General features: G+C 33.0%; 5 protein-coding genes and 1 non-coding gene across 7 annotated transcripts; 5 read left to right on the top strand and 1 right to left on the bottom strand.

Moving 5' to 3' along the window:
* The first annotated feature begins 394 nt into the window (after positions 1–394).
* On the top strand, positions 395–3,927 carry Irbp (Inverted repeat-binding protein). Its single transcript, XM_089839227.1, has 12 exons — positions 395–583; positions 715–894; positions 970–1,072; positions 1,142–1,235; positions 1,291–1,557; positions 1,626–1,806; positions 1,871–1,985; positions 2,387–2,800; positions 3,276–3,353; positions 3,427–3,548; positions 3,607–3,693; positions 3,763–3,927. Exons 1-12 carry the CDS (start codon positions 515–517, stop codon positions 3,874–3,876), a joined length of 1,824 nt encoding a protein of 607 aa, XP_089695353.1. The 5' UTR covers positions 395–514; the 3' UTR covers positions 3,877–3,927.
* A 467-nt stretch (positions 3,928–4,394) lies between these two features.
* On the top strand, positions 4,395–4,519 carry LOC149673606 (U4atac minor spliceosomal RNA). The gene has a single exon (XR_016367059.1). It is a non-coding gene; the product is annotated as a U4atac minor spliceosomal RNA (small nuclear RNA).
* Positions 4,520–4,618: 99 nt separating this feature from the next.
* On the bottom strand, positions 4,619–6,504 carry LOC149673605 (uncharacterized). 2 transcript variants are annotated; one of them, XM_089839231.1, is made up of 4 exons: positions 5,552–6,504; positions 5,445–5,495; positions 4,909–5,385; positions 4,619–4,841 (listed from the first exon to the last, which is right to left on the bottom strand). In XM_089839231.1, exons 1-4 carry the CDS (start codon positions 5,864–5,866, stop codon positions 4,800–4,802), a joined length of 885 nt encoding a protein of 294 aa, XP_089695357.1. In that variant the 5' UTR covers positions 5,867–6,504; the 3' UTR covers positions 4,619–4,799. The 2 variants fall into 2 exon arrangements, with proteins under 2 accessions (XP_089695357.1, XP_089695356.1); XM_089839230.1 differs by having other exon boundaries at positions 4,619–5,385.
* Positions 6,505–6,529: 25 nt separating this feature from the next.
* LOC149673604 (putative methyltransferase DDB_G0268948) lies at positions 6,530–8,168 on the top strand. The gene is made up of 8 exons (XM_089840016.1): positions 6,530–6,671; positions 6,737–6,758; positions 6,820–6,961; positions 7,029–7,245; positions 7,662–7,759; positions 7,817–7,857; positions 7,921–8,017; positions 8,087–8,168. Exons 1-8 carry the CDS (start codon positions 6,564–6,566, stop codon positions 8,166–8,168), a joined length of 807 nt encoding a protein of 268 aa, XP_089696142.1. The 5' UTR covers positions 6,530–6,563.
* Positions 8,169–8,322: 154 nt separating this feature from the next.
* On the top strand, positions 8,323–9,597 carry LOC149673603 (putative methyltransferase DDB_G0268948). Its single transcript, XM_089839219.1, has 7 exons — positions 8,323–8,481; positions 8,550–8,571; positions 8,633–8,774; positions 8,839–9,055; positions 9,114–9,211; positions 9,271–9,405; positions 9,468–9,597. The coding sequence occupies exons 1-7, from the start codon at positions 8,374–8,376 to the stop codon at positions 9,547–9,549; spliced, it is 804 nt and encodes a 267-aa protein (XP_089695345.1). The 5' UTR covers positions 8,323–8,373; the 3' UTR covers positions 9,550–9,597.
* Positions 9,598–9,725: 128 nt separating this feature from the next.
* Positions 9,726–11,509, top strand: eIF3m (eukaryotic translation initiation factor 3 subunit m). The gene is made up of 7 exons (XM_089839218.1): positions 9,726–9,886; positions 9,971–10,112; positions 10,182–10,320; positions 10,388–10,603; positions 10,659–10,924; positions 10,982–11,125; positions 11,231–11,509. Exons 1-7 carry the CDS (start codon positions 9,845–9,847, stop codon positions 11,443–11,445), a joined length of 1,164 nt encoding a protein of 387 aa, XP_089695344.1. The 5' UTR covers positions 9,726–9,844; the 3' UTR covers positions 11,446–11,509.
* Positions 11,510–11,511: the final 2 nt, after the last annotated feature.

Below are 11,511 nucleotides of genomic sequence, written 5' to 3'. Positions count from 1 at the left end.
TTAATAAATAAATTCATGGTTTAACTACGTAAATTAGGTCTCTTTTTTTTTTTTTTTTTTTTTGAGGTTTCAATGCGAATAGGGTCTATGGACCGCGGCAAGGATGTGATTAATCAGGTTTCAGTAGGAGTGTAAGCAGGGGAAGGAAATGAGGTTTACTTGGGAGGTGACGGACGGGGTGTGGGGGTCAAGTCACCTCCGGCGGACACGGGGCAGTCGGCACCTATAGGGTAGGATCGCCGACATGTGTCTTATTCCCTCAAACTTTGCCGCCCAGTAGCTTGGCTTACAGGAGTGTGGTCTCTTTTTATCTCCATCCCCACGTGCGGGATGAATATTAAAAAGATGCGCGTGAGCAACTTCCGGAGAAGATGAGTTTGTGACGTCACTCACTTCAGACGGGATTCACGGGAAGTTTCGGAAGTAAGCGCGAATTTTTCAGTCCAGCGGTTTTAAACTTTATTTAAATCAAAGGTAATTAGTGAACTATAGTTAATATAAAAGCAATTTTAAAATGGATCCAAATTGGAACGATAACGACGAGAATGACGAGGAAAATGAGGATGAGGGATCCGGATTTAACGTAAGTTTTTAAAAAATAAAGTTTGAGAAAATCGACCAAGGCTTAGCAACCAAAACAATGGGATATTTTAAAATAAAACTTAAATTAAGCATATTTTATCGGAGTTAATCGTAATTAGTTAATTTTTGAAGGGAGCGGATGTATTTCGGGATGGTATAATCTTTTTAATCGATGCCACTGAAGATATGTTTGAAAAGAATGATGAGGATCAAATTCCGTTTAGAATGTGTTTGAAAACCGCTTTATCAACATTGACTAGTAAAGTTATTAGCAACGATCGCGATTTAATTGGGATAATTTTCTACGGAACCGTAAGCTTTAAACTTAAATTAACACCGTTTAAAAACAAAACTCTTAAATAAGGGGTTGAAATATTGTTAAATCAGGAAAAGAACAAAAATAAGGATGATTTTAAACATATTTACGTCTTCCAAGAATTGAGCCAAATTGGAGCTGAACGCATTTTGGAATTGGAAACCCTAATCAATTGTAGGGGCATTTTTTTTCTTGTAATTTAAACTATTACAGTTGAAGCAATTTGAGATCCTTATTTAACAGTAAGTGATGATAAACTTCAAAAAGAATTTGGCCAAAATTCTTCATATTCCCTATCTGATTCTTTGTGGACTTGTTCTTCCATTTTTTCCGAATGGTAAGAGTTCGATTTACATCATATTTCAACCCCCTTTTAATCTGTTAACCCTCAGTAAACTCAATATGGGTGAAAGAAAAATATTCTTATTCACAAATTGCGATAACCCTCATTCTGACAACCCCCAACTACAACGTCAAACGAGAGAGAAAGCTAAAGATCTCAATGATAATAAAATCAAAGTGAAATTATTTCATATCGTTAAAAGTGGTGATGATTTTGATGTCAAAAAGTTCTATCGAGATATAATCTCTTTAGACAATGATGAGGACATTGAGAATCTTCCCGATGCTTCGGAGAAACTAGAGAATTTGGTGACCAGGTATGAAATTAATTAAATTATTCGTAATTAATTAATTAATTTCAATTAAAAGCATTAATTTATTATAGAGTACATTCTAAAGCTAGCAAGAAAAGAACTTTATGTAGAATTCGTTTTAAATTAAATGATAATTTGGAGTTTGCCGTTGGAGTTTATAATTTAGTGTCTGTGGCAAGAAAACCAACTCCAGTTCGGCTGGATAAAAAAAATAATGAATCTTTGAAGTCAATGACCAAATATTTTCTTCAGGTGGTGTTCAATTTATAGTATAATTAATTTAATTTAATTAACTAATAATTAGTTTAAAATTTAGGATAGTGGAGAACTTTTATTACCAACTGATTTGAAAAAATACCAAACTTATTCCCAAAAGAAAATTTATATGGATGCCGATGAAGTTAATCAAATTAAGGCTTTCTCTGAACCAGGTAAGTTAATGCTTAATGTTTAATCATTGTTTAATTATTAATTAAACCACTTTAAAAAATTATCTCTTGTTTAATCATTGTTTAATTATTAATTAAACCAGTTTAATCATTGTTTAATTATTAATTAAACCAGTTTAATCATTGTTTAATTATTAATTAAACCAGTTTAATCATTGTTTGGTTATTAATTAAACCAGTTTAATCATTGTTTAATTATTAATTAAACCACTTTAAAAAATTATCTCTTGTTTAATCATTGTTTAATTATTAATTAAACCCACTTTAAAAAATTATCTCTTGTTTAATCATTGTTTAATTATTAATTAAACCACTTTAAAAAATAATCTCTTGTTAAATTATTAATTAAACCCCTTTAATAATTATCTCTTGTTTTATTTCAGGTTTATCTTTGATTGGTTTCAAGCCAATTTCCTCTCTTAAAGGACATTTGCAAAACCGTAGTGCTAAATTCATTTATCCTGATGAAATTGGCGTTTCCGGGAGCTGTTCTTTATTCTGGGCTTTATTGCAACAATGTTTGCGGAAGAAGAAGATGGCCTTGTGCAGTTTTGTCCCCAGGAAGAATACACCCCCAAGGATTGTGTGTTTGTTGCCCCAGGAAGAGGAAAAAGATGAAAAAGGAGTGCAACTCACTCCTCCGGGATTCCATCTCATCTTTCAACCTTTCTCGGAAGATATTCGTAAATTAAATATCGAGAAAACTGAAGAACCGGCAAATGAATTGACGGAAAAAGCCAAAGAAATTGTCAAGAAGTTGCAGTTTAATTTCACCCCTGATTCCTTTCAAAATCCTGGTAATTTATTAATTTTTTTTCTAGTAAAGTTAATTAATTAATTAATTAAATGTACATATATTTTTTAGTTAAGAACTAAATAAGTAATTAAATTAATTATATTATTTATATTTAATGAGAATTAGAATTATTAGAATTAAATTGACTAGTAAAGTTAATTTTTTTAGTTAAGAACTTAATTAGTATTTAAATTAATTATATTATTTATATTTAATTTGAATTATTAGAATTAAATTGACTAGTAAAGTTATTTTTTTTAGTTAAGAACTTAATTAGTATTTAAATTAATTATATTATTTATATTTAATTTGAGTTATTAGAATTAAATTGACAGATTTAAGTTAATCAAATGTTTTCTCATGATTTTTGTCTGATTTTATTTAATTTTAAATTCCCTGACTTTATATTTAAGTTAATTTTGGTACAATTAAACTAATTAATTTAATTTAATTTAATTTAATTATATTAATTACAGCCATACAAACACATTGGAAAAATATTGAAGCTTTGGCTTTGAATCGGGATGAAACAGAAGAGATTACGGATTATACCAGTTAGTTTTGTTATATTAATAATTAAATATAATTAATTTTTATTGATATTAGTTAAATTAATAAATTTAAAAGTGCCAGATATTGATGTTATTAATAAAAGAGCCGGAAAACTTGTGGAAGAATTCAAAAATGTCGCATTTCCATCCGGAACAAGCACTTCTTCTTCAACAGGAGGAACTAAAAGAAAACCTAAAGTAATTTAATTAAATTAATATAATTATTTTAATTATGAATAATTAATTTTAATCTTAGGCTGCACCTTCTGCTCCCAGTAAGAAAGGGAAAACCGATTCTGGAGTTCATAATTCTGATGTTAAGAAAGCTGCGGAAGAAGGAAAGGTATCATTAATTAAATTAATATATTATTTTAATTAACTAAATTATTTAATATATATATTTTATTTATAGCTCGGCAGTTTAACTGTCTCAGTATTGAAACAATTCTGTAAAAGTCATGGCATTCCTTGTGGAAACAAAAAAGCCGATGTTATTGAAGCCATTGAAGATTATTTGAACTTGTAACCAATAAGAAAGAAACAGAAACATTCATTAAAATTCATTTTTCACACTAAATTGGTTTTATTTCACTTATTAACTTATGGTAATGGCACTTTAATAATCCCCCCATAGATGTTAACATTATTAATAGGTGTCCCTGCCATTATTATATTTACGCGGGAAAAATTTCATTTTTAGTGTTAGAAATGTTTCATAGATGGCGCTCTATAGTATTTAAAAAATAGGCTTATAGTAAATAGCCCTCTATAATCATAGATGGCGCCGAAACGTAAGTCTCTCCCCCACTCCCCGAGTCCCCATATACCAAAATGTAAATATTTACACGTGTATGCCACGTAATCAGTTAAAATTACTAGAGATTTTTATACAGTTTACCGTATAGAGGTGTATTGAATATATTTAAGCAGGATTTCAGGTAAAATGTTAATTATTTTGATTAAGAAATTAGATACGTTTGGAGGGTGAGGTTCTCTCTAAGTGGGTGACGAGTTTTTAAATTTTTACAATTCCATCATGATGTTACCGTCTTTGTCTAGAGGGATAGCGACTATCTAAGGATCGAAAAGTGAAGGTAGTTTGTGCTAACACCCATTACAAAAAATAAATCCGCATCGCCCTAACGGGTTTGGATGCAATTTTTGGAGCCCTTAAAGGGTGTAAATTACTACTTTAATTAACCAAATATAAATTAAGGAAGTACACTAAGTATATGTGGGATGGAAAATAGAAATTAACTTCTTGTTAAGGCTAATTTGCATATTTATTTACAAATTAATCACTCGGGCTGTTTTATTCATACATTAATTTGCACGTTAAATAAGTACACTTTACAAAAATACAAAATAATTGACGCGTTATTAATAAAATGTGAGATCCAAGGCAGTACTAATCACGACTAGATTATAGTTAAATATTTTAAATTAATATTACCAATTATCTAGAAAATCAAATCCAGTTTTGGGAATATTCTGAAAAAATAATAAATATATAAATAAATTCGTAGTTTAAAGAAAAGAAGTCGAAATCATTACATACCTTATCTAAATCATCAATGGACAAAACTGACTCCCTGACAGGTTCTTGGGGCTTTACCCTCGCTTCCTTGGGGGTTGGTACCGTTTTGACTTGAGGTGGGGCTTCTTTAGGTCTTTCCTTAACTTGAACTTTAGCCTTTTCTTCTTCTTGTACTGGTTCTTGTATCATAACCAAGGCTCCACCAGCCAAGACCAATTTAGGGGTGGTAGAAGAGGGGGTATTTTTAGAGGGGACCTCCTGGGGGACTACCTTTGGGGTCTGAGGAGGGGGTGGCGGCGGTGGACGTCTTTTTGGGGTGTCAATTGGTTTCAAACCCTTTTTGGGTCTAGCCGGAGCCCCTGATACAGTTAGGGGCAAAGATTTTTTCTCAATGGGTTGGGGTTTAACTTCAGGGGCAACTTGAGGTATTTCCTTTAATGTTGAAGAAGGATTTTTATCAACTTCGTCAACTCCTACTACGCGAAGATCCAGTTGACTCTGAAATTAAATAATTAACATTTGTAACCTTTAATTGGACTAATTTATTTAGTATTTACTTTGGTATGCCATGAAAATGGTGCCGAGTGTTCGTCCCTCCAAGAACATCCCTATAAAGAGTTTAAATTAATGGTAATTAATTAAATTTCTTTATTGGGCGACTTACGAATGGTCTCCCATTACTAGTATCTTCGTCAATAACAATTTTTTCGCCCGAATTGACTTTTAAAGTTGTAAATATCTCTTGGACATCTTTTATGGGCCTTTGTGTGTCCCCGTACGCCGAACCGGCTTTTTTACTGATCAAATTCTCCCATAAGAAATCGGCTTGTTGATTTTCGTTTAAATAATTCCAATTAACTTTCTTTTTATAATCAGAAATGTCAACCATCATTCGACGTGATGTAGAATTAGCATTTTCGAAGTAAGATTCAAGCTTATCTTTTATTTGGGGAGACGCGTTTGAACAAGGGGAGGCCATCTTTTTACCGCTATTGATTAATTCATGAAGGTTCTATGAACCCTACGAATCGATAATTTCTGACAGTATAATAGGCTTTTTCTATTGAAACACCGGGAAATTTCCTTACTAGCTTATTTAATCGATAAGGGAAGCGGTGGAGCGAAAGATGGGAGTTCCTAATTGAAATGGTCCGTAACATAGATTCTTAATACATATTCTAATGTCTATGGTTCATAATTAAAAGCGTGAATGCAAAATTTGGGCGCTCTTTTCAAAAAGGCGCGCTAAAACGCCCGCGAAAATTTTCCCGCCTATTTCTCTTACGCAAAATTTGGCGCGCGTTGTTTGAATAACGTGCAGAAGCACTCGCGGTGATAAAGTTTTCCCGCTTATTTTGCTAAAACAGAGTAATAAGAGTTATCTGCCTTTAACTGCATTATACAATTAAATAATCATTCATATGGCCTTGGAAATAACTTAGCTCTCGACATATTTTACTCTGATTGCGAATGTTTATGATAGCAGTGACTTTTCATTTTTTAAAAGGACTAGCGAATATTTTTTCTCGAACTTGAAGTACCGAAAATACAGCTTATCTCAGGCATAACTCCTTTCTTTCTCGTTAATCCTCTCAAATTCATGCCATGGTAGGCGAAATAAATATCTGGAATCACTTTGAAAGTTAATTATTCGCGCGAAAGACGTTGGTTGAAGTATGGCGGATCGTTTTAGCGATAAATCACAAGCGGCGGCTTACGCCAAATATAGAACACCGTGCCCTGAATCTGCAGTTAAAGAAACTTTGAAATTTTTAAAGGAAAAAGTAAGAAAGTCACTCTAAACTTAATACTTCTTCAAGTTTTGACTTATTATTTATTGCTTTTATAGTGCACTTCCCCTTTGAAATTAGGTAAAGTTAAAATAATCTGAATTTAAACTCTCGTATTAATCAATTTTAATTGTAATTAAAGCCGTGGACGTTGGTTGCGGTACCGGTCTAAGTACTAGAATATTGTCACCTTATTTCACTGAAATTCTGGGGACAGATCTAAGTGACGCCCAACTTGAGGAAGCTAGAAATGACCCCGATAATCCCCCAAATGTCAAATACCTGTAATTAAATATTCATTGATTAGGGAATATCTTTTTAACTAGGGTTAATTACTTGGTCCCTAATTAGAAAATGTCCAGCCGAATCGATACCATTGGAGGATAATAGCGTTCAGTTAATTACTGTCAGTCACGCCTTACATTGGTTCGATTTGGTTAAATTCTTCCCCGAAGTTAAAAGGGTTTTGGTTCCCAATGGGGTCCTGATGGTCTGGAGGGATTGCATATCCCGTATTGTTGTTGATGATCCCAAGAAATCGGACGAATTAACTTCACTCTACACCAACGTGAGTCCTTTAAATTTTGTTTTGGAGTACGTTGTGTATTTTAGGTTAGGTTAGAGCATAAGTTTATAAGATGTGTTCCATAAGTAATGCAAGAGACGCAGCTCGAGCGAGAACGACAAGCGAGAATTGAAGTCCTACACTCGGTGGTTAATTTTGCAGTCCACCTAGGTCCTATTTAGTCTGTACTAAGCCCCAATTTACCAGCGACTCACCAGGCGTCGCTTTACCTCGAATCTATGACCTCCCTCCCTCACTTCATGACAAGCTCCAGTTTGTAATCAGTGACAAACTTATGGCCAACATATCTTATGAACTTATGGTTAGAGTTAGTTCAATGGGGGTGGGAGGGATTGCCAACGTCTAGCTTTTAAATTTCTTAATCCTAATTGGACTTAAATAATACAAACCGCTTTTAGTATCGGTATAAGACCTCACTGCCATATTGGGATACGAGAAACCATTACGCCTCACAATCTTATGATTCAGTTGATTTTCCATTTACGGATGTTGTCAGGTTAGTGACAATTGAGTTCATTTAAGAATAATTATTTAATATAAATCAATTTAATAGGAAACTAAAGTTTATGCATAATATTCCAACTACAATGAGAGGTTATACCTAATTATGAAATAATTTAACTTAGGGATCTTTAATTAAATGCGACTTGATTTTAGCCCAAATTGGCTGGTATTATTCGTGGTCCCCTTATCAAAAAATGAAGGAAAATGACCCAGAATTGGCCGAGAAATCAATGAAACATATTACGGAAAGGTTAACTAAATAATTAATTTAATTATAAGCTTAATTTGTCAATAATTAATATTTTAATTTTTTTTTCAGATCGGAGGAAATTTTAGGAACTTTAGACACCGATATTATCACCGAAATGGATGGATCCCTTATTTTGTGTCGTCACAATTAAAGCTAAATTAATTAATTAAGAATTAATAAGAAATAAATAAATGAAGTTTATAATAAATACGTTTACGTGTGCTTTTTATCAAGGGGGGTGGATTTGGGATTCTTTCTTTATCATACGGTTTAATAGCTTACATATGATAAGATTGAGGTTCATCTTATTTTACAGTTATCAATTTGGTTTATTGAGGGCATTGTCGCTTACCAAAATGGCCAATCTCTTCAGCAACAAATTGCAGGCAGCCGTTTACGCCAAATTTAGGACTCCTTGCCCCGAAAGTGTCCTCAAGGAAACCATAGACTATGTAAAATTAAAGGTATGCCTACGTATAATTAAATTTTATAGGCTTAATTACATTTTAAAGATTTTCTATACGAATTGCAGTGTATCCCGCCATTAAAATTGGGTAAGACCAAAGGTTACCCCTGTAAAATTTTATCTTTAACTGCTCATTGGATATTTCTAAGCATTGGATGTTGGTTGTGGTACTGGTTTAAGTAGCCGCATCTTAGCTCCTTACTTTGAGAATGTCTTGGGGACCGATTTGAGTGACGCTCAATTGGAACGCGCGTTTAATGACCCTCGTAACCCACCCAATGTCAAATTCCAGTAATATCAAATATGTTTTCGACATTTTAAGAAAGTACTTACAAGTACTTGGTACTATATATAGGAAAAGTCCGGCGGAGGTAATTCCATTAGAAGATAAAAGCGTACAATTGGTGACTGTTTGTAACGCATTGCATTGGTTCAACCATGCCCCCTTCTTCGCCGAGGTCAAACGGGTTTTGGTACCCAATGGCGTTCTTATGGTATGGAGGGATCGTTTGAGTAAAATTATCGTCGCTGATCCGAAACATTCCGAGGAATTAAGTACTTTATTCACCGATGTACGTTAATAATAAGCTTAATTAAGTTAAACCTGGAATTAAAATTGAAATTATTTAGACCTATTTCGAGGTGACTCGACCTTACACCGACCCCAGACTTCAGATGGCTTCCGATGGGTACACTTCCGTTGATTTTCCATTCCAAGATGTGATTAGGTATGAAATTACCTTATCATAGTTATTTAGCGATTAATTAACTTTAAAATTATTGAAAGGATGAAACACACGCATGATTTGCGTATGAAAATGAGCGATTTGATTGGCCTTTGCCATAGCTTATCGCCTGTTCAAAAAATGAAAGAAGCCGATCCCGAATTGAGCAAGAAAATCCTTGAAAATATGGAAAAAAGGTCAATTTTATTATATTTAAGTTTAATCCAAATTAGTGGAGCTTTATTTATACTATATATAGGCCTTTGGAACTACTGGGAAGTTTGGATTCCGAAATAGTCACTGAAATGGAAGGTTATCTTATTTTATGCAGACACAATTAAATTTAAACTGTTACTCTACTTAAATAAAGTTGTTCTATTCTGGCTCAATATTTCTCTTAAGTTATTTAAGCTTCAAATAAGTTTAGTTCTAAGCCTCGGTATCACGTGTTGGTATAATTTTGAATTAAGCGGTTTGCAAAACCACATGCTCCTCTATGACGTCACGCATACCGCTTTCGCGCACGCGCATGTCAACGTTGCAAGTCTGCATCGTTCCGAAACTGAAAGCCGCATGTCTTTTCTCTCTAATTAAACGTAAATTTTAATAGTAATTATCTATAATTGAAGATTTAAAATGAACGTTTTCACGTTTATCGACGTTTCTGAAAAGGAACAGGTAAGTTTTAAGTCTATAAGATCGGTATTTCTTCGCGAATCTGGTTTCACGTAATTTTCATTAAGCCTTGGTCTTAAATTTTAGTGTGAAGAGTTAAGGGCATACTTTAAAGGATTAGGGGCTGATATTTCCGAAGAAAATAGCGCTAATAATGATAATTTTGTTACTGATTTACAACAAATAATTGACGTTTGTCACGTCTGTTTCAAAGATTCCAACGAAAATGGTAAATACCATTAAAATACTTTCCTTAAGTTAGACTATTTCTGATTAAAGGTTTGTTGACTCTTAATAGACATAGAGCAAGCTTTGAACAGTTTAGTCTCTTTAATTATTATGGTTCCACACGACAGTAGCTCCAATCTAATCTTCTCCCTTTGCGAGAAATTAGTCAAAGTTCAATCGCCTAAATTAGGCCTCATTTGTCTTAGAGTGTGAGTTCAAAAAGAGAAAGATAAGAAACTGAGCCCAATTAAAGATCGTTATATTTTTTACCCGTAGTTTGAACAACCTCTTTGAAGGTTTAACAGACTTATGCCCGCTAAGATTTGACGTTTATTTCAACCTAATTAAACTGGCGGGTCAAACAGATAGTATTAACACTGTTTTCACTGATTTAAACAAACTAAAGAAATGGATAAGAGAGAGTGAGATTTCCGTTGAAAAAACTCAAAAACTTCTTAGACTTTTGCATGAAGTTTTGGCTGAGAGTAAAAAGTAATTAATTTGTTAATTAAATGTAAATTAGGTTTTAATGATGATTTATCTTTAGTGAATTAGCTGCTAAAGTTATGATTGAACTTTTGGGAACTTATACTGAAGAAAATGCATCCCAAGCGAGAGATGATGCTCAAAGATGCATTGTTGCTTGCTTGGCTGATCCGAGTACTTTCTTAATGGACCATTTATTGGCATTAAAACCTGTCAGATTCTTAGAAGGAGAACCAATTCACGATCTTTTAACTATCTTTATTTCTGATAAATTAACGGCTTACGTTCAATTTTACAACACTCATAAGGAATTCATTCTATCAATTGGTAATATATTTATTTAATATTAAGTACAATTAAAATTTATTAATTAGTACTTCTCAGGACTTTCACACGAACAAAACACCCATAAAATGAGACTTTTAACATTGATGCAATTGGCTGAAAATAAAAAGGAATTGCCCTTTGATGTTTTGCAAAATGATCTGATGTTACCACCCGAAGAAGTTGAAGGATTTGTTATCGAAGGTATAACAAAAATTAAATAATTATAATTTTTATTCATTTGCCAGCAAAACATGGATTATTAATTCCAAAACAATTTTGCATAATTTGTTGCAATTGCAATTAAAGCTCTGAGAACTACAATGATTCGAGCTCGTATTGACCAATTGAATAAGAGAGTAATTGTCAGTTCGACTCAACATCGTACTTTTGGCAAACCTCAATGGCAACAATTAAGGGATATTATGACGCGTTGGCGTCACAATATTGGTCAAGTTGAACATAGCATGGCGGCCATTTTGAACACTCAATTTGAGCAAATTGTTCCCCCCATTGCAACCTAAATAATAAAAATTGTGTCGTAAAATAATTTTGAATAAAAGTTTGCAACAATAAGGAAAAAAGAAACT

The sequence above is a fragment of the Phalangium opilio genome, unplaced genomic scaffold (genome assembly GCF_054372755.1).
Source record: "Phalangium opilio isolate 3A_F unplaced genomic scaffold, DU_Popi_V2 ptg000048l_1, whole genome shotgun sequence".
In the NCBI taxonomy this organism is placed as follows: domain Eukaryota; kingdom Metazoa; phylum Arthropoda; class Arachnida; order Opiliones; family Phalangiidae; genus Phalangium; species Phalangium opilio.
This window is presented reverse-complemented; position numbering and strand designations above follow the sequence as displayed.